Below are 25,281 nucleotides of genomic sequence, written 5' to 3'. Positions count from 1 at the left end.
GTAATTTTAATTTCATATATTACTGTTATGAAAGTAAATTTATTTTGTCTATACAGGTTTATTAATTTAATTATGATATGTTACCAATTATATTGGTGCAGCTGTTTCTACAACTTCTATAAGTTGTTTTTTACTATTACCGTTGTTTATACGAACAAATTTTTGGCTGGTAAAGTTCTATTCCCCTCTAATCTACACTTCATCATTCTTATAAATGAGATATGCGTAATTACGGTTATGTATGATTTACATTTGAATCGTTTATTTCAGAAACCTACTACTTTCCATATGATTATCATTGCACATAATGGGATTTGAAATAAACAATTGATTTGTGAGTCGGTCCTCTTATTAGGCTTATTAATCGAATTGCTGCTAGAACAGGGATTACCATCTTCTGTCATTGTTAATTTGTCAGGAACTACAAGTAGATCCTACAGACTTCAATGATATCTTTAAAAATGTTGTTGCATTTTTGTTAAAATGCAACAACACTTTAAGCATTTTAACAAAACCACTTGCTGCATTTTCTTCTTATCATGTTAAATGAAATAAGCTTTAATTGAGGATTTTTCAAAAGTACACATCTGTATCTATATTGTTATCTGTGTCTGAGAGCCACTACTCCGACTCTGTAAACGAATCGAAACTGAATTAATGCAACAGTCAGACATTTAATTTTCAAAATACATTCTAATTTTGAAATAAATAAAATAAACTTATAGCACTGGATATGGTTTAGGCTCCCTTACGTGTCTTTGGGCCTCTACTTTCTGGCTGTAACATAAATTAAAATTTTATGATGTTCAAAATGTAATTTTTCTAAGTAAATTCTGTTCCAGAAAAAATTAAAACTTACTTGTGTCCCTGACCCTAAACTAACATAAGTTGAATATTGCGATATTTAAATTTTTGTTTATGAAAATGTGTTCTGCCTTTAGAAAAAGTAAAAGAGTATATAAATATTCAAGAAATACAGCCCTTCTTGTTCATAATGGGCTCTAGACCTCCAATCTTTTTGGTTTACAAAATCTGAAATATGATATTTAAACCATACTTTTTTCAAAAATGTTCTATCATAAGAAAATAATTCATAAAAGCAGTGATATCGAAAAGATTTAGACTCTATTGTCCCTTGAATACAAAAATTTAAATGGATTTCAAACTACATTTTTATAAAAATGTAGTAGTCTACCTGCTTATATAATTAATTATATTTCAAGAAAATAAATATTGTATTGCAATTTTATCAGTGAACTAATAATTTTTATAACAGTTTAATAATCGATTCACCTCTATCAGCATCATTGTCGTGTTGAGTGGCTAACAACATAGTCTTATGTTGAATAAATTAGGCTGTTACTAGCCCAACAAACTGACAAATGAATTTAGTTACATGAAAAGAACAAGAAGGTTAGAAAACGTTACGCATCTATGATTTCAGGAAATGAGGTAAATCTTCATCATCATTATTTGTCATTTTCAAAACTGATAATAAAAAAAAAATTATTACCAATGCAGAAATGAGGATGGAGATATTCATGATACTACTGAAGCCACTAGGAATATAATTTTGTATCTGATTTTCCAGGAGGCCATTGGAGTACATAAGATTATTTCATTTTTTTTTATTGTCAGTTTTATTAGTAATCAAAATAAAAATTAAAAAAATTGTCAGTCTTCCCTCACATGATGGTGTACCTCACTGTTATGGCGCTGAACAAGAAAATTGAAATAGTTTTATATTCTGATCATTATCCTTTTGAGTTGATGTATAATTCAGTAGTGTCGATCCAGTCCACTTCCTCCTTGGTCCCCTTCCAGATCATTCGTTTTATGAAACTCTATAGCCTTATGAATAACATAAAATTAATAATTAAGAAAATATTGAAATGCAGATTTCAATATTGAAATAATATTTAAAATTATATATTTAATAATATTTAAAATACTGAAATGTAGAATTTTATAAATATACTTGTAGATTTATAAAATTAAATTTTTATGTACTTATTTCCATTGATATGATCTTTTATCCAATTAGTTTTAAATAAGTCTGTTTATTAATATTTCTACTGCTTAATTGATTTTTTATCGCATATCAGCAGTACTAGTTGAAATAAAATTTGGACAGGATGTTAATCATTAATTTAATGAGATTAAAATATATTCTGCCCCTGTTAATAAATATTTACCTTTAAGAATCCATCATAGCTATACCGTTGAGAATGTTCACATTCTTTTATGTTATATTACACAGGGATGTGTTCTTAAAATATTAATAGTTCTGGGAACAAGTGTGATGTTTCAAAGTTGCAGTCGAATAATAACTTATTCAAGTGCACTATCATAGAATAGTAATATATCTTATTATATTTTATTATGTTTGCTGTAACCAGAATTTAAATCCTGGTCCACTGAAATAACCACCTTAGAGAGTCAATCGATGCTCAATCGCTAATGAGAGTGACACTTCATTGCTTGCTTGATGATGTTTGATTGCTGACTCATTGTTCATATACATTGTTTTGTCTAAACTATTATAGGTTGAGGTTTGTTCGAGTCTATTTATCTGAAAAGCTGTACCAGCTTCAGATGAAATTGTATGTTCTATAATCCCTTGCCTCATTGATCGTCAATACGGACGGACCCTTACACTCCATCTTTGGAATTGCTAACGCATAAGGATTTCATTTTACTGGAATACGGTTCTTTAATATCATATTTGACCGAATTAATAATTTCTTCAGGAAACTATATGTTTCATGCACATTACTGTCTTTTTTTTCAGACTGAAGGTATTTCAGAAACTAAATTCACTTCATTTTCAGAATTTAGTTACTTTATAAATAGCCCATAATCATATCATTTTTAATAGAATTGTGTATTTACATTGTTATAGTTTTGGGCAGATTTTTATTTATCTTAAATTGAGTGATTTAAGTTATTTTTTGTTTTATAATTTAGTTATTTTTATTAATAATGTAAAAAATAATAAACTGGCAAACTGGTTATGTTATAATTTATGTTGATTTACTAGTATCTTTTTTTGGAAATGCTTGTCATGATATGCCATCATTTAGAGTGAGGTAGTGTCTCTTCTATAAAACATTTTATCATTAACCTAACTTAATTTAACCTGCCATTTTAGATTTAAACAATTTTAGATTATTATTTTTATAAGTGAAAATATATATGAAAATTAGTTAAAGTAACGTTATAAATTTCAAATTTATCACTGGGGGAGGAGGTTCAGTTTTAAGCCCTATGCAAATTACTGTAAGTACAGTCACATCTACACTCAGTATTTAGTTTGTTGATTATATTTACCAGTATATTTCAGAGATTAGTTTTTAAGATGGAACCCTTTCATCTCACGACATACCTCAGTTATTATTTGTTTTTTTAGAAGTCAGGTAATTTAGGTTGGGATTGGATTCCTTTGTATTCAGAAATTATCTAAAAAATTTTCAGTTACTGATTTGAATGTATATTAGTATGAATGAAAATATTGGAGCTTAATTTGAAAACTACATTTCAGTTAACTAACTTAAACAAAAGGAAAGTATATTCTTTTTTTTGTAAAATATATATCACATTTTTGTATGTCTTTTATTTACAAAACTTTTGTTTGATTAAATTTTTTATTTCACTTTTCACCTAATAAGAGTACATTGTTTAATGTCATTGTTTTAGGATTTCTACTGAATTTAGTTTATTGAAAGTACATGCCTTAACAGTACCTAAGACAACGTCTGAATTAGTATCACTTGGAAAATATATGGAATATTCTACATCAGAATTTATGGAAAATAAAAAGTCACAGATTTTAAAGATCTGCCAAGTTAATGGAAGGATATTAGATTTTATTGAATTACCTGAAGAACATGTTATAAAAATTACAAATTTAATCAACTGGCTTCACAAAATGATACCAATTTTTGAAGAATTCACTGTTGTGAGTTAATTTTTATGCAATATTGGTTATAATTTTCAATCTCTAAGCTTTATTGTTACACTTTAATTCTATTTATGTATGGTGTTAAATAAATTAATTTAACTTTTTAGACAAATTCGTCTATTTAAAAAAATTCTTAACAGATTTCATTTTTATATTTTGTTTTGTAGATGTTTGAACAGACAAAAAGTGATCTGGAAGACAGATTACAAAAGACTATTGAAAAACTGAATAAAGATTTAGAAGATATTGGCCCTTCACTTTCCTTTCTTAGTAACATGGAAGATACTAGAATAATCTTTGATTATGTTCAGGTATTTTTTTAAACATATTTTTTTTACATTTCTGTAAACATAGGTGCAATGAGTTAAAAGAAAATTACTGTTTTGGCTGTTAATTTTTATTCCTTTTTGGTGTGATAAGTGCAATTTATGGTGGATCATCGATGTTTTGTGTAAAGTGAACTGGATCTATGTTTTAATTGAAATACATTTGCCATCTGTTATCCATTACTGCCAGCAACAAAAATGATTAAAAACTATCAACTCTTTAAACTTTATGTTTTTAAAACTCACATTACAGCATTTTCAGGTGCTCTTGTAACCATCTTAAGCAACTGCTGCTGATCTCACTCTGATGTTAGATCATGAAATTTCAGACAGTTTTCTTGAATTAAGCAAACATAAATTTGGTGGTTGAAAAATTTGTTGGAATTTTGCATTATATATTTGAATTAATTTTATTAATGTTTAGTGATTTATGATTTGCATTTATGAGTGATTAACAGATTTTAATGGTTATGAAGGTTTTTAGGTATTCATTATATCTTTAAAGCTGCATTTTTATGGTAGGTATAAGCACTGTGTGGTCACAGTGTTTCAATTTTCACAATACTTATGGGGCATTGTGTTCTTTTGATGACTGAGTTCTGTATATCATTTTTTTTTTTTTAATTTTATGTTCTGAAGGCCACATACTACCCAGATTTTTTAAATTTGTGATCTGTATTCTCATTCTTTATGTCAGTTAGCATGGGTGTGTCAACCAATTTATGGATCATACTTCTAACAGCAGGTAGTTGGTGTGATGTTGGATGCTTCAAGGCAATGGTGTCCAACCTTTAACCATTTTTGAGCCAGTTAAGAATTAAAAATTTTTTGGTGAGCCACATATATATTTTGCTTCTAATATTTCAATTTAAAACATATATAATGCACAAAAAAAATTACAATATGTTAAAGAAAATGCGTAATTTATTAAGAATTCAAATACAAATTAAATATAAGAAAAACATATTTTAATGTGAAACCTGACACTGCATTTCTTCTGCCAGTTTCTTGTACGTTGATATATACAATGTTATAGCTAAATTCATGCAGTCATTCAGATGTTCATTAGTCATCCTGGATCTGAAATTTGATTTTAGCAAGTTCAGTGTTTGTAACAGTAGTTATAAAACTACTTTCGCAAAGGTAAGTTGATCCAAAGCAGGAGTGTAGCCAAGTTTCTTTTAAGAATGGATATTTATTCTCATCTATGAGTATCCAAAAATATGTTTGTAATATTCTTGTTTTTAATTGTAAATCAGATTGAAAATCAATTATTTTAATTTCTAAATTAGTAGCATTTTTATTTATCATATTTTTAATTTGTTGTGATATTTCATAAATATTAATATCAACAAATGGATTTAAAATGAATGAAACAATTGGCTGAATTTTACGAAAATCAGAAAATCTAATTTCAAAAGTATTTTTAAGCTTAGTGAGAGATTCAGAATATTTATTTGTTTCAATTTTTTTCTATTTCTTAACGTAGTACTCCAAATTTGAAAAGTAACCAAAGTTACATTCCTTTATTTGGGCCATCCACAAATTTAATTTTGATTTAAATGCATTGATACTTCGTATTAACTGAATAATAGTTTTTTCTTTTCACTGAAGTTCAAGATTGAGTATACTCATTTTATTTATTATGTCTGTAAGAAAGACTAAATCAGATAACCAGCTATGATCATTAAGTTCTGCATAATTTTCGTTTATAGATTCTACAAACTGTTTTATCTCTGGAAGAAGCTCTAAAAATCATTGCAGGACTTTTCTCTTACTAAGCCATCTAATTTCAGAATGTAACATTAAAGTTCCATACTCAGCATTGAGTTCATCAGTCAGTTTTTTTAATAATCTGCTCTGAAGTGGTCTGGCACAAATAGAATTGACAATTTCTAGAACAATTTTCATGACGTGTTCATAATGCAGCACTTTTGTGTATAATACATGTTGATGTTTGATGCAGTGGTAGTGAAAAAAATTTGGAAACAGCATTGTTCTTGCAAAACGTGATGAAGCCAACAGCAGAACCAACCATGGCAAGTGCGCCTTCTGTTGTTATGGACAGAAGTTTTTGAAGTGGAAGATTAATTTCTATAATATGGTTTTTAATAACTTGGTGTATGTCCTCCCCACATGTATTTCCTTTTAATGGCAAAACTAACAGTATATCTTCCTTTGCTGAGCAATCGTTAAAAACCATCCTTATAAAAATATTTATTTGAGCTACGTTGCAGATATCTGTTGATTCATCACACTGTAAACTTAGAAAAACACATTTTTTAAAATTATCTTTTAATTGTGCTTTGATATTCTTGGACATTGCTTCTCTTCTACAAGTGACTGAATTTCTGGATAATTGAACTTCTTGGATAGCTAACATAATTTCATTCTTATTTTTAAATTCTTGAAATAATATCTCTGATGCAGAAAGCATTGATTCTTTAATTATGTTGCCATCATCAAAAGGTTTTTTGTGCATTGCAAGTATATGTGCAATCTTAAATGATGGAATCGTAGCAGCTTTTGATTTATTCACAGACCTGGTAAACAATGATTATTTGGCAACAAGTGTGGTTTTCATTTCTTTCAATTTAGATTTTCTTAAATTGCTGGAGGATATTCAGTATCATATTTTTTATGAAATGTTGTTCTGTGTTGCATTTTTTCCAATAGTAGCTATTGAACCAGAAATCAAATACATTTGTTCTTAAAATAAATTAAAAAAATATTTCTCTTCCCATTCTTCGTGAAAATTATAGTTGTATGCACGGTTTTTCATTTTCTCTGGTTCCTGTACTGACATGATTAGGTAACTACAGTAATTGTTAAATATAGTAATGACTAATGTTGTGATAAATAGAAACAAATATTTTTATACCTGAATGAAACCACTTGTTACTTCATTCACAACTTCTGATAAATAAAGGTTCTGTATGTACACATATTACAAAATAACTCAACGAACCTACCTTGCTGCCCTCTTGGTAGCTACTGGCCAGCATCAGCATACAACCTCTATAGACTGAGATAAACTGGAGCATCCTGAAGAGTGCTTTGGTGATGCCATTTCTGAATAAAAATATTCCTGGTCAGTGGCATAATAATTTAATAAAACCGAAAAACTTTACAAATAATTGACCTAATTAATACCTTTTTTCTTTCTACACATTAAAATTAAAGAAATGTCTGAGCAACTGTGGTCTTTACCTGCAGTATTGTATTTTATAGAGCAAATAATTTTTAAACATTTCATTCCCAAGTTGATAAAATGAGCCACTACCGGTTGGGAAACCCTGCTTCAAGGTATTGTGTATGAGAGAATGAGGTGTGTTAAAAAAAGACTGAACTTGAGTAATAAAAACTTTATTAATGTATTTAAATTTTACATAGTGTTATCTGTTTCAAAGTAATCCTCATTGCTAGCAATTCAGTGCTCCCATCATTTCTCCCATTTTGTTAATTTTACCTGGAATGCATTTTTAGAGATGGTGTGCAGCTTTTGTTTTGTATTCTTCTTTATCTTGTTTATGGTTTGAAAATGACACCCTCTCAAGATTACCCTCAATTTGGGAATTGGAGCATTAAGTCTGCTGGACCGTGTCTGGAGGGAGGCTGGATGAGGACAATAGTTGTCTTTTTTTGTCAGATAATGGCAGAGGTAACATGTAAGCTGGTACATTGCCGTGTTGTTATATCCAACCATCACAGCTGAGGCCTCTTTCTGTATACAGCATCCTTCAAACACATAAAGCTTCCATGTAGAATTTCTTGCTACTGTCTGACCATGAGGAATGAAATCATAATGGTCAAAGCCTTTCCAGTCAAAAAACCACCATTACCTACATGTTTGATGATTCACGTGAGCTTTTTTTATTTGGAATGATCCTTTTCTCACCCACTATGATATCTTTTCTCAATCACTATGATATCTTGGTTTCCACATCATGGCCGTAAACCCAAATCTGATTTCCTATTATAATATTGTTCAAGTTTTCATCAGCAATGGAATGGCGAAAGAGATCTTGAGTGATGTTGACACAATTCTCTTTCTAATCATTGGTCAGCAAATGCAGGACAAATGTCAAGTTTTTCCATCCAAATTGCATGGTATCATCCTATGCTGATGCCCATTTCTTTAGCAATCTCTTGAACTGTTAAGTTGTGATCTTCATGAACTACATTTATTGTTAACATTTGCTGATGTGGAAGGTCATCCAGGTCTGGGTTCTTCATCACTTGATGTTCTGCCCCATTTAAAATGATTGAACCATTGATAGCAAATGCAATTTTCTCATACAGTCTTCCCCAAACACTTACTGAAGGATCTTAAATGTCTCTGTGAAACTTTTGCCAAGTATGAAGCAAGAATTAACACAAGTTATGCTTCAAGATTTTTTATTTTCACATTGTTAAAAATACAAGAGGTTAGTACATATGTTTATTCCAGCTGTTTTGTCTTGAAAACTAGCAGTGGTAACATGATTCATTAAACGGCATTGTTTCCAAAAGTTGCTATTAGTCAGTGTGTCACTTGTTAGGATGCTCTGTGTACTGGTTAGTGTGCTGTTACAAAAAGTTAGTCTTTTTTGGGACACACCTTATACATGTCATTGTTGGTTTTTGTATGTTGAAAGCCTGTTTTTGTTGGTTGCGTTTTATGGTGCAAGGTAAAGAAAAAACTTATTTTTTATTATGTTTATATTCAGCTATACTATATGTTTATAATTCAGCTTTTTAAACAACTATTTTTTAAAAGTTTGTGATTTTAAATTAAATATATTCAGAAGGTTTATTTGAAAATGCTTTTATTTTTTAAGACTGAATTAGATTCAAAAGAATATCTTGATACTTTTAACAAAATTCAAATAATTAATTGTTTAGCATTATGTGTTAATTTTTATTATGCAGTCACAGGGTAACTGAACAGCTAATTATTAATGAGAAAAGTAGATGGTGGATTACTTCATGTTATTTATCATCAGGATTTTTGTTGCTGCAGTCAGAAATAACTATGTAAGACATTTGAAAAGGTATAAGAAGTAATTTTTTTTTTTAATTCAATTCTAAACTGTGAATTGTAATGCCTGTCCTTCTAACTATTATTGTTTCAGTATATTCAGTTGTTTTTAAGAAAGTTAGAATTATTTGAAGAAACAGTTGTTTGGATTAACAATGAAGAAACACTACTGAAATTTCCACTTACTACTTATCCAGAATTAGATGAACTGAAAGTAAGTATGAGATAAGAACTCTAAAAATTCACAAATTTTCACGTACAATAAAATTTATGCCGTAATTTTTTTTTTTTAATTTATCAGAGCCTTATATCTTACAGAATTTTTAAAAAGGTATAATAATATACAATATGTATGGGATTGAAATGTTTTCCCAATTTTCTGAACTGTAGATTTTCATTAAGCTCAAGGATGAAAAGATCAATAAAACAAAATTATCAAATTGCACTAATCTTTTATAGAAGAAATCCTTTACTTCATTTGGATACCTTCCTGCAACACAAGAGCCAAGAGGTAAAAAAAAAAAAAAATTGCCGGTATAAAACCTTTCCTTGAATAAAATAATGTATGGGAAGGTGGAAGGAGAAATTATTTCATTTCTCAACTGTTTTGTATTTGTGTGTAAATATGACTATATATATATATATATATATATATATATATATACTGCTTCTTCTGTCACAGAAACAACTTTACTAATCATCTCATCATAAAAATGGAATGTATACATTAAAAAACATTAACAAATTGCCGATATTAATTACTCAAAGAACATAAAAACCAAGCTCGTAACACATTTGACCTATATGCAATTAAAAGACACTCAAAATTTTACAAAAACAACATGTTAAACAATTCAACATTCTGTAAATTAAATAAATACATTTTCCGATTACTTACTTGGGGTTTCCCAATCTTTTTAAGATAGTTACAATCAACAAAAATCCTACTAGAAAGTTCACTATAGAAGGTATTGATAGCTTCAAAAAGCCTTTGAAAGAACAAAACATTATGATTTTTAATAATTTTAAAGTTTCATCTTCATCAGCTTTTGTCATGTTGTTTAATATATCATTGTATTAATTTATCCTGTAATAATTGCATTAGTTTCTCTTTACAAACTGTTAGTAGCGTAATTGGCTGTCAGTACAGCCAATTTATCATTTAACAAATGAAATAAAATTCTTTACTTCTTTTTTTGGTATACTGGCATATAAATCTAACCTAATCATTCTGGTGTATGTGCATGTGTGTGTGGTGTGTGTTTGTAACACTGCAATCAGTGTAATCTTTTATTGGTCTCTGTTATTTTCACTATAGTTCTTGTCAATGTATTTGTTTATGTATTTACTTATTTTTTTAGAGCATTATACATCCTTTTGCCAAATTAATATTTACTTGTAACAAATGGTTTAGAACTCGAAAGGTTTGGATGGATGGTGCATTTGATGCATTAGTTCTTTCTGATGTTGAAGAAACCATTGAAGAATTCTATAAGTAAGTTTATTTAATTTACTATAAATGTTTGAAAAGCTTTTATATATTAATTAGTTAAATCTGCAGTTAATTTACACATAGATTTGAAGATACATCGAATTGTTTATTTTTTGTTAAAAATGTTTAACTTTTAAAAAAATGAGTTAATACTTTTTACTTTACGTTTAACTACTATCACCTTCCAACCTAAGAAATCTGACTTAATCTGGTGTGCATTGTGCATCCAACATAAAAATGTAAGGTAAAGATTTATTTGTAAAGTTTACTGAATTATAAAAATTATTGGTTGTGATGTAATTACTGCAGGACATAGATGATGAGATGTGATTACAACTCTGCAAATAACAAATTTATGTGTATAAAATTTGTTTATTGACTTAATGTTCTTTACTCAGTTCTGTTTAGTAAAACAATTCCATCAGAAAACATATTCTGTTTAGAAAAGAATATCTTTTGTGTATTAAAATTAATAAAAAAAAATAAAAAGTTATGTTCTTTCAGAGATGCTAGTAACTTAGATATGTACATGTTTAGCTTTGAATGGAATTACACTGTTCTGATTATACACTACAGATTAAAAGTCATTTTCAGTGGTCTGAACTATTTAAGTTATTTTAAACCATTTCAAAATTTTCCTAAAATTATTATGGATAATTCGATATACAGTACTGCTCAGTATAAGGAGGTAGAAATTTTTCTACGCAGTACATTTGTTTAATAAATGAAGGTTTCCTTTGCTGTCATTTAGTTAGTTAATGTTCTTATAAATGCATTTGAGCAGTTTTTTTATTACATCATTACCATCATTATTAATGTTTCAAGTGATTTTATGTACTATTCTATTGTGAAGAAATAGAAATTTGACTTCTATTACCCAAATAATTTATAATTCAAAAAAATATATATTTATTTAGGTACCAAATTAAAATATTGCGGGGGGGATTTGCATTCACTGAAATTTTAAGAAAATTTATTTTCTTTGCAGAGAAATTACTGAAGCTGAAAAAGCTTTCAAAATAAAATGCAAGCAGCATGCTGTTGATAATTATCCCCGACGTTACAGAGGCGTTGTTGATGATCCAGATTTTAATAATTGGCCAGCACCTTTAAAACTATGTCATGAAACGCTGCAGAGTATTAAAGACTTTAGAGTAAGTATGCATCTAATTTAGTTAGACTTTCTTCTAATTAATGTCTGTTGGCTATAAATTTTAGTTTTATAGTTATGATTATTATTATCATCATAATATATTTTACCCTGAGGCAGATTCATGGCCCTAGTGATGTCCATTTTCCATTCTGTTCCTTAAACAGTTGTCCTTCATCTGATATTTTGTGTATATTTTCACAACATTTCCCTTCTTTTTAAGTTTGTTATCCTTTACTTCTGGATTTTGATTTTACATTTGATGTTATTTTATTACTTTTATGCCAGTACAACTTCTTTGAATTCTGCTCTTATTAAATGATCTACCCTATTACTATTGTACATCATATTTATTTGTCCATTTTTCTGATTTCCCATTAAAAGGGCTATTTGATTTATTGCTTCATCTGTTAGTTTTATTTTCTTTAGTTGTTTTCATATTTGTATTTTGAGTACTTGTGCAGTTTTCTGATTATTATTTTGTAACGATCAGTTTCTTATTGGTATAGGAAAACTCTGAAAGAGTTTTACCATTCCATAAAATTTTTCTTTAGAAGCAATTGCATTTTAATATTTAAAAAAGTTTTTTCTTCAATCGCTTCATTTTATAGAAAATAAAGATGTAAGTAGTGATAACTTCATCTTTCATTTTTTTTTCAGTTTTCCATTAATATTTGCTTTCCAAATGTGTAATATTCGTCCTTCTCTTTTTAGTGTGACCACCTTCATAGAACCATCTGTACTTGTAGTTTATTTTGTTAATAATTATTTTCTTTCTATCAGGCTTTCTTCTAATTTTGTAATATTTTATAAAAAATTTTGTCTCTGATTATATAATCAGTGAAACTGATATGATTTACTATATCTAAAAATCTGATTTTTACTATATCCAACAAATTTCATTTTGTATTTACTGTCTGTATTCTCTAGTGGTTGAATGGTACAAGTAAATGCAATCTGACCCTTAAAATCCCATCATATCCTTTGTGTTTAAATCCATAGAACCTTAGTCATAGGCATAAAATACAAAATTAGTTGGTATCCAGCCATTGCTAACTGGATTTTCTAACGTACAGGTCGAATAATATCTGTGATAAGAGTACCAATCTTTAATATACTACAACTTCTGTACACAGAAAAGGTGCTGAATTACTTAGATTGTTACTGTAAGTACTTCTTAATGCTATTGAAGTAAATTTTTTCAGTTAAGAGTCAAGTACATTACTCATTTCTGGAGAGCTAACTGTAATTTTTGTGAGGTATTAAATTATATTTAGCTGAGGTATTCGTTTATAATTACTATTTTTATATAAATTTCTACCATTATGAAGCTTTTTTCATTGCTCTTTGTTTTGGACTTTACTGTCTGAAGGTATTTTCAGTTGAAATGTACATTAATTTGTATTTAATAATTTAATAAACTACATTTGCTTTTATTCACTGAGTTTATAAATTAAAATTTTGTGTGTGTGTGTGTGGATTCACATACTCAATTGCATGTATATCATAAGTGTGATTGCAGTGATCACTATTTATTTTTGAATGAGCAAAATACAAGTATATGTTTGGTTAAGTCACCTTTTATAAAAGTTAATTGAGTTATATTTATTTTGATGTTATTATTTCTTCTATTTACAGCCGCATATTCAGTTGGTCGGTATAATGTGCAATCCAGCACTTACAGACCAACACTGGCATGAAATGTCTGACCTGGCTGGTTTTGATCTTACTCCAAATGCAGGGACTACTCTGCAGAAAGTTGTAAACTACCATTTGGGAAATCTTTTTGACAAGTAAGTACTTTATGTAATTTTATTTTATAATTTTTCTTTTTCTGCATTATTTGTTTATTACTCACTGGCCACTGATGCCACAACATGCAGCTCTCCATTCAAATGGTAACTGCACTCAACCTGATTTGACTTAAGCAATTTGAAAATCAGTTTATAAAATTTGGTATTAATCATTAAACCCACCGGGTTGGTCTAGTGGTAAACGCGTCTTCCCAAATCAGCTGATTTGGAAGTCGAGAGTTCCAGCGTTCAAGTCCTAATAGTCAGTTATTTTTACATGAATTTGAATACTAGTTCATGGATACCAGTGTTCTTTGGTGTTTGGGTCTCAATTAACCACACATCTCAGGAGAATGGTCGAACTGAGACTGTACAAGACTACACTTCATTTACACTCATACATATCATCCTCTGAAGTATTATCTGAAAGGTAATTACCGGAGGCTAAACAGGAAAAAGAAAGGTATTAATCATTAAATCTTTATCTTTTTTCACACATTTTTATCCTTAGATGATACTCTGAATGATATTTCAGGTGTTCTGGAACCATCATATTATTTTCTTTTTACTGTTTTACATAGCTCCTGTGTTCAGTTATTCTGTTATATGTCAATTAAAAAAAATGTTACAATGATTATTGTTGTTTTAAAAGTTACATGTTTTTCTTCTACTGTGACCTTGGCTGATTGAAATTTATTATTGGTGTGTGGTAAGGAGGCATGTAAATTTTGGCAGTATATTCAGGGATTCAGAAGGAGGAGTGTAAATTGTGGTAGTGTACGGTATTCGGTCATTCAGATAATTGAATTGATTAATACCTAGAACTGTAAGTGGGGAAAATAAACTAATTATACTTTGTAATTCTAGTTAGAGCTTGTCTCATCATTTTTGATTAGATTTTGCATAATTGTTGATGCATTAGTGAGCTAAAATTGGCTGTTAGACTATAAATAACCGGTGATGGTTTACTTATAAATAGTCATAGAAAATGGTCAGACTAGCTCTCTTGGTTCTAACAAAATTGTGTATGTTCTTTTGTTGACTTTACTAAATAAAATTGAAACTGAAATCATAAGCAGTGAGATTTTTTACTGTAAATTTGGGACCAGTCACCTGTGGTCTCAGGAACCAACAGGTCGCTAATAAATAATTTCTGTTCCTTCTGATTGACTGATTGCCAGAATGATTCCCTAAATTTTTGCGGAACATAAGTTTATTTATTTACTTTATTTTAAATAAAATTTAAGTAACATTGACTCTTACAGTCATTACCTGGTAGCATTCAGTGAAACTTCATCCAGTATTTTTTAATTCATATTACCTTTGGTACGATTACAATTGCATTGTTCAGGGATTTTATGGGAGCATGTCTGTTAAATGTAGCTCTTGGAATTTTATCCCTACTTCACACCTTTAAGTTTCCAGAGCTACTGTTTGAGCCAATCCAGGAGATACAGAACCATCAGGTCATAAGCAATATACTGTACTTTCTTTTTTCAGCATTCACTTCAGTTTTATTGTAGAGTCGCTCGTTAATGTGACTTATATATTTTAATATTATAGCCTTTAACTCGATCTCACAATTTGTCATTATCCTTGATATGTAATCATTTTAAATAAGCTAGCACTGTTTCAAGATTGTACCAAAGTGTAAGGCAAAATGCTAACGACAGGAGATAAGGACAGTAAAAAAAAAATTAATAAATTAAGTTCAAAACTAAATAAAAAATTTAAGAAATAAAACAAAAAATATTGATATTCATCGAGACAAGTTCTTGATTTGATTTTAAAATCCCCAATTATTTAGAAAATTCAAGATTGATAATACAAATATAAAATTATCGCTAAATCTGTCAAATATTACAAACAGTATAATGCTGCATTTAACATATATGCCGATTCAAATCTTTTAATTCATTAAATTCTTATAAAATAATACCTCTTCTTTGCTGATCATTATTAAATTATTGTAAATTACAGAATAAAGTTATAAATAAATAATGAATTTTTAAAAATATATTGAACAATTTTTGTAGACTGTCAACTCAATGAATTCATTATTTAAATAAAATTATTTATGAATAGAGTATTACTTTTTAGAAATGATGTACTTATATAAAGAGAATAAATGTAATTAGAGAAATAGTAATTAATAAAATATATGCAGCTGATTGGTTTCCAGATGCACTTAATGAAAATTACAGCATTGTGAAAATTATTCATACGCTTAATCCAGAATTCATAATCATAAATCAGTAATTTTGGAGAGGCATGCTAAGTATCAACACATTCATTGTAGGTGATATGATGTCTCCAGAAAATTGCTACAAGGTAATAAGCTGTATTGAAATTCAAACCTCAGTGTTACTGACAACAAAAATTGATTCTCTTGTTTCACTAGATCTTCAATGATCTGATCGCTCTAAATTATATGGAACAATCAGCAACAAAAATAAAAGTGCCAGAATCTGAAATCATATTTAATAATACTTTTCTTGTAGAACACCTGAGTTCTACACAATTAGTGGGGGCCCAGTCATATCAAATGCTATTATTAATTACAAATGAACATAAAATCTTTTGCTGAAAGTTAATATTTTTTTTATTTTATAGATTTGAAATAATAAGCATTGGTGCTACAAAAGAACACCGGCTTCAGCAAAACTTGGAAAAAATGTATTTAGAGTGGTCCGATATGGTATTTACGACTGAGTACTTTGAGTAAGTTATTATTTATAATTAGTATTATGTTAGGTTGATTCTTTATTGTAACCAATACTATTTGTGTGTTACCCTCTTAAGTAATTGTAACTGTTTGAGGTGCTACATTAGGCTAAACATTCTTTTAATATTTCTACTATAGGCTGATTTACACTGCCTTTTGAAAATTAAAAAAAAAACTATAAAATTACTTGTGTACAAGTTAAAAAAAAGAACGTTTTCCGTTTTTCAGAATAAGTTATTGAAAATCTTATAATCGCATTAGAATCAGAATGATTTTAATTTATCTAAATTTCATTAATATTGTATGCATGCAGTGATCCATATGCTGTAGTTATCAGTGTGATCCCAGAAAAAGAGGCTGTATTGTTAGTACTGATAATTTTGGTTTTTGACCTGCAAGAGAATAACAGAATGAAAGCGAATTTGCAAGTATGCTTTTTAGACTAATTATTCCTTTGCTACCAAATTAATTTTTTTATCAAAATCTTTTTTATACATATTTTAACATTGTCGATCATGAACAATATTTAACTCATAAATATTTTTATATACAAACATGTATGTTCACATAAACTGATACTTTCTTCATAATTTTCTGTATGCAAGAAAAAAAGTTTAGTGGTGTTATTTTCGGCCGGCATTTACACACCACTTTTTTTTGGTATGATCATTTCATTGTTGCTGTATGGAAATTGCTAGTGGAAATAATCAGAATGTATCCATTACCTGCTTGCATTTTTATGTATAAAATTAATGTTTATTAATTATTCTCTTTAGATAAATATTATTTAAATGTATATATATATATATATATATATATATATATATATGTGTGTGTGTGTGTGTGTGTGTGTGGGGGGGGGGGTGTGTGACAGAGAGATGTGAAACTAAATTTCTGGACTTGCTGTGTTGTGAAATTTACTAATAGTGATCCTTAACCATGACATTTTTAATTTTATTGCCTGAATATGAGGGACGATCAGAAAGTAAGTTACACCCCGTCTATGAAACAAACACATATTATAAGACAATTTTTTTTTTATTGAACAAAAAACTACATATTTTTATCTATTTTTCGACATAATAACCATGTTTTTCTAAACACTTTTCATACCTTGTGACAAGTTTTTCAATTCCACTCTCATAAAAAGTTCATCCAATTTCCTTCAACTATTTAAGGACTGCTTCCTTCAGTTCATCATTCTTGCTTGAAAGAACCAAACTGGTGGTAGTTGCAGGGTGCTAGGTCAGGGCTGTAAGACGGATGAGACCACACTTCCCACTTGAATTTTTGCAGTAACTCCTTTGTCACATGAGCTGAATGAGAAGTAGCGTTGTGAAGAAAAATGACCCCCATCGCTCAATCTTCTGGGTTTTTGATCTTTAATGGCTTTACACAAATTTTTTTAAGTCTCACAGTAAGATTCAGCATTGATTGTTGTTCCTCGGGACATGAATTCATTGTAAACAACTCCCTCAGGATCGAAAAAGACTGTAAGCATAACCTTTTGAACATGTGGGAATGTTTTCACTTTTTTTGGCTGCGGCGAATTTTTGTGTCTCCATTCATGTGATGCTCGTTCAGTCTCAGGAATGTAATGAAGCACCCAGCTCTCATCCCCTATGATGATTTGTTTCAAAAACTGTGGACTAGTCCTGGAATAACGTTGAAAAAAAGAAAGAGCAGATGCAAAACGTTGATATCTGTGATTGTTGGTCAATAAATTGGCACCAACCATGCACACATCTTACTGTAACCAAGCTGATCATGAATAATCGCAAACACACTACTGTAACTGATGTTAAGTTCAATTGCAATTTCTCTAATTTTAATGCGCTGGTTATTCAAGATCATTTCATTCACGCGTTCCGTGTTACCTGTTGTGTTTGCAGTTGAAGTACCCCCAGCACGCAATTTGTTACTCACATTTGTTCTTGTGTTTCTGATCATTTGGTACCATTTTGTGATCATGGGGCATGAGATTGGATTCTCACCGTATACCTCAACAGTTTGGCAATGAATTTCACAACAATTGTAATTTTTTGCCCAGAAAAATCGGACTACTGAACTCACTTCTATGCTGGATGAAACCTCTAGAGGTCACGCCATGTTGGCAACGACACTACATACGTACTGAATTTTGTACAGAATTGCTGCTGGGGAAGTGTAAAGACAACACAACCAGTGCTGCCACCACAAGACATTAATATATCCCTTTCAGTCCAAGAACACGGCAAGAGTGTGACTTATTTTTTGACCCACCTCTCATGCAGCTGTAAAGACAGAAGTCAATAATAAAAATATGTAGGTTTTCCCTTAATTTTATTAGTCATCGTTATGATTAAGATATGATGTGCAGGCTTTTGCTCATCATGTCTGTCTTCACTCTTCTTTATTCCCAGCTAAATTTTTAAGATCCTGATAGTGCTCGCTTCCTTTCAGGTTGTCTATAATGTTTATTCTTTTTTGGTCTTTATTTTTTGTACCTTCCACTGTTCTTTTTGGTACTGTTTTAATCAATGTCTTGTCCTCCAATGTTATGTTTTGGTTGTTTGGCATTCAAATTCCAAATTTTCTGATTAAGCTTCTACTCCCATTCACTTCCTTATTTTAGTTCATTTTCCTCTTTGCCTGTCAATTTAATTATCTCTTACTTCCTTGATGCGTACATGCCTCCAGCTATTTTTTTTTCTTTTTCTTCATGATCATGTTCCAGATCCATTTGGAAATACTCTCTAAACATAATATTTCACAAATACACTTCTTCAAGTTCATCTTAAATGTTTCCTGAGCCATTGCTATTCTTGTTTTTATTTTATTTCCACTTCTGCAATCTAATGTTACATGGTACCTAAGTGTTTGTCTTTCCGATTTAATTACCCCTACTTTCATTAGGTTATTGTCTCCATTCTTCATTACTTTTGTTTTCCTATTATACATTTTCATTCCAGATTCTATCAAAGTGTCTTCTTATTTTGAAATCATCTCTTCAATATCCTGTGATTCATCTCTTAAAAAACCTATTTCATCTGTGAATTGATACAATTTATTCTCTTTCATCCTATACTGATTTCTTTATTACCTTCTAGAGCATTTTTCATCATATTTTCAACATAGATGAGGTTAGTGATAGACAACATTTTTACCTTACTTCTTTCCTAGTTCAAACTGCTCAGTTTGTGCAGCTTTACTTTATAAGCCTTTCTCTTCTTTCATTTTGTATGTCCAGTTTATATTTTCTCCATTATTTGTTCACCTCACCTGCCTCTAACCCAGCCTTTGTCCCCCAGTTATTATTCTATAACCTTTCCTCTTTGATGATCTTTTTCTACCATTTGTATATTACTTCAGCTGTATCACCTTCAGACGACTGGTCAGCATATACACTCATACTAAAAGCAAATCCTTTTGGTTCATTCCTATTCTGATAGCAACTGTCATTAGTCAAAACCATCCTTTGTACACATTTTAGTACTTCTTGGTTTATAGTGCTTCCACACTATTTTTTTTTTTTTTTTGTTTCCTAAATAATATATTGTTATATCATAACCTCCTCTTTTCCAATTCACTTTATTTATTTTCTGTTTATATCCGTTCTGTTTATTCTCTCTTTCAATTTTCTAACTTGCCTGCATAAATGTTCTGACATTTCATGTATCTATTTGTATCTTCTTTCCACCTGTTGCTGATTACTTTCAAGTGTCTGATTACTTTCAAGTGTCTAACCCAGAAGCAATTTAATTGATGAAAATTGTGCCATGATATTGGAGAGTCATCTGGTGGCAGTGTTGCATTACTTTCTATAGATCAGCTGCCCCTAATGTGAAACAGATGCTGATTGCAGTCACTCATAATGTAGGTAAGACACTGCTCTGAAGCCATCTACAATGTTGGGATCAGACACTTCTATGAAGAAGCTCTTATTTTGGCTCCTGACTTTGACTTGTCTGACTTGGGAAGCCTTCCAAATAGCTAAGCTGCTGCTGGCAAGGCTTTCAGATCAACAGAGCACACAAGCACTGCAAAAGTCCTGTACTTCCTAGGTGGGCCTGTGAACAGTAAGAAAGATTTATATAACTTAATTTAAAAACATTTTCAAAATTTTTGAAAAGATTTTTCGTGATATGAGCCATTTAATTCACAGTGAACAAAATGTCAACTTATTAAAATGGAAATTTGACTAAGAATTATAATTGTAAACCCCAAACATAAATGAACTAAAAATATTATTATTTGTACATTTCTTACACGTAGAAACACCATAAAATTTAATTTTTAATATTTAATTTAATGATCATCAATAATTAAAATATATATATTTAAAATTGTATAGTTAATTGAATGTATGCTATCAGTAAGTGTCGTCACATGTTGTAGGTTAATGACTACTGTTATAATCAGTGTCATTTTATCACTTATTTATCAATTAGCCATTGTAATAACACTTTTGTATTTATCAATTTTTGTGTTTGTGTTTTTTGTATTTATCAGTAAGTGGAATTTTGCAATCAAAATTCTACATTCTTGTATTGTTTTTTGGAATGGTTTTTTTAGAAAAATGTTGTAATTTTAAAGCAGTGAAATGCATGAATTCATGTTTTCAGAGAAAGAAGTATCTGCATTATTTCTGGTCTTGATGATATTCAAACATTACTTGATATTCACCTTATCAAAACGTTATCAATGAGAGGTTCAGCTTTTGTTAAACCTGTAAAAGGTAATTAATTTGTCATTTTGCCTTTTCATTTATGGATTTGATTTTTCTGAACAAAAAAAGTTTTGTTTTTGCTATCACAATAGTCAGCACTTTTTGTTGTCTGAGCATCGCTTGTGTTTTGGCACTAAATCTATTTATTTAATTTATTATTCTAATGCTGTTAGACATTTTTAATTATTATTTAATTCAGTGTATTATATGAAATAAGAAAAGTGGTAAACAAGCTTTATTATCATTTACTGTCCTTGCAACCAAAATATCTGACCTTTAACAAATACCTGGTCTATTTTGTAGAGTTCTCAGTTCTGCATAAAACAATGGATTTATACAATGGCTAATATTTGAAATGGCCCACAGAATATGGCTTACCCATTTCTGATGAAACTGCATTTGAATCTCCACAACATGACAATGTTCTGTTGAGCAAACATATTTGGAAAAAAGATGTATCATTTGATACTTTATTAAAGCGATGACATTGTTTAACAAAAGCTATTTTGTTATACAATTTGGGGATCAGTTTGAATATTGTAAGAAAACTTTCTCAATGGTGGTATGTTTATTTCGTTTATGCACGGTCACGTGAATTGACATCTGTAAAGTGATGTACATTAACCTAAAATGGTTATCAGAATAGTAGTATAGTTGGTTGGGACAGTTACAGCATGAGGTATGTGTATATCTACTGAAGGAACATATCTCACAGGTGAGAAAACGGGATGGGAAGGTAAAATTATTGAGATCGATAAAAAAATAATCCAGAGTTTTGACACAGTAGTGACAAATTCTTGTTTGGGGTGGTTTGCAGTGAACACATGAGTGTTTCCTAGTTCAGGTATCAAATGGGTAGTATTCTATACTACTAAACAAAGTAAAAACACATTCATGGAGCAATTGACCCACAGTAAGTTTTTTAAACCAGGATAGTGGAGTGTTCATCTAAATGATTGAAAGGCTGTAGGGAAGTGCAGTGGCAAAATAAAAAGCATTGACGCTGTGCTAGACATCTTAAAAATTGTATTTAGCTAAAGTTTTGATGAAACCGTATTTTGGCTGTAATAACCCTTTTCAATCACTTGTTTTAGAAATTTCCAAGTTCTGGTCACTTATAATTATCATGGGACTAAAACACAAGTATATTATATTATATATAAATAGTTTGCAAGTATATTACTTGCAAACTATTTATATATTATAGAAAGTAAAAAATATGATCAGCGTCCATATAATGAGTAAGTATACAACAGTTCTGCATTTTTCCTTGTCATTATACATACTTACCATTTCGCTTTGCTTTATTTCAGATGAAGTGAAACAATGGTACAACTTGTTACAAAGACTGAGCAGAGCCCTTATACAATGGCTGAATGTTCAACAACAGTGGATGAACTTTTATCCATTATTTGCTTGTGAAAGTATATCTGTTCAGATGGTGAAAGAGTCAGCATTGTATCATGTAAGTGATAAAAGAATGTTTTTTGTAAATTTTATTAGAATTATAAATATAATTATAATGGGAGACTCCCTCTATGAATCATGAGACCTTGCTGTTGGTGAGGGGGCTTGAGTGCTCAGTGATACAGAATAGCTGGACCGAAGGTGCAGCCATATCGAAGAGGTATCTGTTGAGAGCCAGACTAAGGAATGATTCCTTAGTCTGAAAGAGGGCAGCAGTTCTTTCAGTAGTTGTTAAGGGTGTAGGTCAGGATGACTTAAACGGTCATATCAACATAGTCAATCCTCTGAGTACTGCGCAGCTGAAAGCAATGGAAAACTATAGCTGCTTTTTTCCCAAGAAAATCTCTCTGCATTTTCATATAAAAATGATGGAGGCGCCTTCCTTGGTCAAATATGGGGAGTGAAGTGGCTGTGCAATTGGAGTACTTGGAGGCTCTCTACAATATTCTTTAGGAAAATTATGTTGAACTGCAATTGATGACTGCAAATTGTGAAACCAAAACACACAGCAAGCATGTTCCACACCAGTAAATATATAAATTTTTAACAACACTGGTGACAGTGCTGGTGGCCAAATTCAGTGGTAATGAACCACGGGACTGAAAACTTGATGTGTTTTGCTATGAAATGAGATCTCAATCAAAACTGTAAGTTAACTAAATAAATTTTTATATGCTTTTAAATTTGTGAAGTCCTTTTTGAATCATCTAGTACTATTACTATGTTATTTAGGCAAAGGACTAAATAAGTTGTTCACATTATGAAAAGTTTATGTGATCAAAGAAGTACACTGATTTAAATAAAAACTTTATTTTTACTTTATCGATGAAAACAGTATCAAATAAATGTGTTGCACTTTCGCTTTATATAATTTAATTTTTAATTTAGTTTTTTTTTTCGCTTTATAATTTGTGATTGAAACATCTCATGTTTCCAAATTAATAATAATTTTTAAAAGAATTAAAATAAAAGTAGAGGGTAAATGAAGAATGGTTAAGTTCAAGGAAAAGCTTATGAACACAAGAAGCAGTTGCAGTATTTAGATTAATTTGTGGATGAAGGCTGAACAGAAATTATAACTACTAATATTCAGTATTTATAGACTGAGAAAAATCATTTAAAAATGTTGAATGAAAAAGAATTTTTAAGATATAAAAAAACATAGGAATTAATTAGAGAAAGAAGAAATGTTTGTAGTCAGTAAAAGAATCAGGTAGCTGTGATAAAAGAAAAAGTTGAAGAAGATCAGGCTTCTATTCATAAAGGAGTCTGGTGAGAATGCCTATCCTTACTGCTTTGCCATACAGAAGAAATGGTAAAAGATCTAAAAGAAATATTTGAGCATACAGTGACAATCTGTGGACAAAAATTAAAATATTAAGATTCGCCGATGTTACTTTCTATTTTGTCTGAAGTTCAGAAAGTATTAAAAGAAGGAATTAAAAATATTTATGGAAAGAAGTAACGGTTTTTTGATGTAAACAAGGGTAAAACAAAAGTAATTAAACACATTAGAAATAAGCAAAGAAAAGGAGTTGAATATTATGATAGGAAAACACAGTATACCAGAGATTGAAGAATTTTATTATAAGGGCTCTTCAAAAATTTATTTCTGATTGGCTGAAAATAAACCCGTTGTCATAGTAAGACAATGTACTTGCAGTAACTCATAGTCTACAATGCCATTAAATTGCTTCCCATTCTCTTCAGGACTAAAGGAGTATTGAGACTGAGACAGGTACAGAATGGTAAAAAAGAGAGAAGTACGATGGACCGATTGAGTGAGTAGCCATTCACATGTAAATGATAACTATTTGAATTCAGAAAATTATCGGGTTAGTGCTTGTAATGATCATCTCTTAAATTCTAATTTGATTACAGTATGATACTGCAACAGTAGAATTTTTGAAAAAATTAATCTTTTAAATTTATTGCAATTTACTCTTTTAAGTTATTGTTTGAATGGAGGCGAGTTTACTTCAACCACCTTTAAAAGAATAAAAGCGATCATTTTGTGATAGAATGGAATGCGATCGTTCACAGAAAATGAAAATTACATTATTATGTTAGTATTCAGTGATATATTTAGTATTTAGAAATTAAAGATAAAATTATGATTATTTTGTAATCGTGATCAGTTACTTAACAGGTTATTGTCAGTAAATTTCTTAATTTTTTGTTATAATTTATTATTGTGCTTTCTTGTTTTTAATTATTTTCTGTTTATAGGAATTCGATAAGCTTTACAGAAATCTGATGCATTGTATAACAGAGGATAAGCATGTGATGAAACATTGTTCTTCTAAAAATTTATTTCAAACGCTTGATAGTTTTTCAATTCTCATTGAGCAAATAAAACATGGAGTCGATGATTATTTTGAAAAAAAGAGATTATATTTTCCAAGGTAATCTACTTTGAACAGTTATTTTATTAAATATTAAAGTAGAAGCCTTAGCAGTTTTAATTTATCAGTTTCAATTCTAGCACAGTAGAAAATATATATCGGGTGTGGTGGTAAATGAACAGGGGACATTATTTCATTTAAATCAAATTTTACCTAGTTCCTGTTGTATAGTGGGATCATGTAGATAGTCCTTGAAAAACTTTTTGTAGCATCACTGTTAGTATAGGAAATACG

At 29.8% G+C, this 25,281-nt stretch overlaps 1 protein-coding gene across 1 annotated transcript in view; it reads left to right on the top strand.

The window, feature by feature from the left end:
* Positions 1 to 3,766: 3,766 nt before the first annotated feature.
* Dhc62B (Dynein heavy chain at 62B) overlaps positions 3,767 to 25,281 on the top strand; it is a 253,254-nt gene continuing 231,739 nt past the window's right edge. Inside the window, exons 1-10 of the mRNA XM_075361705.1 lie at positions 3,767 to 3,958; positions 4,129 to 4,272; positions 9,402 to 9,521; positions 10,669 to 10,802; positions 11,788 to 11,953; positions 13,588 to 13,742; positions 16,356 to 16,463; positions 21,072 to 21,184; positions 22,489 to 22,640; positions 24,872 to 25,047. Coding sequence (XP_075217820.1) covers positions 3,782 to 3,958; positions 4,129 to 4,272; positions 9,402 to 9,521; positions 10,669 to 10,802; positions 11,788 to 11,953; positions 13,588 to 13,742; positions 16,356 to 16,463; positions 21,072 to 21,184; positions 22,489 to 22,640; positions 24,872 to 25,047 — 1,445 coding nt within the window. The 5' untranslated portion in view covers positions 3,767 to 3,781. The remainder of the gene's footprint in view (positions 3,959 to 4,128; positions 4,273 to 9,401; positions 9,522 to 10,668; positions 10,803 to 11,787; positions 11,954 to 13,587; positions 13,743 to 16,355; positions 16,464 to 21,071; positions 21,185 to 22,488; positions 22,641 to 24,871; positions 25,048 to 25,281) is intronic.

Source organism: Lycorma delicatula, chromosome 4 (assembly GCF_047948215.1).
Source record: "Lycorma delicatula isolate Av1 chromosome 4, ASM4794821v1, whole genome shotgun sequence".
Classification (NCBI taxonomy): domain Eukaryota; kingdom Metazoa; phylum Arthropoda; class Insecta; order Hemiptera; family Fulgoridae; genus Lycorma; species Lycorma delicatula.
This window is presented reverse-complemented; position numbering and strand designations above follow the sequence as displayed.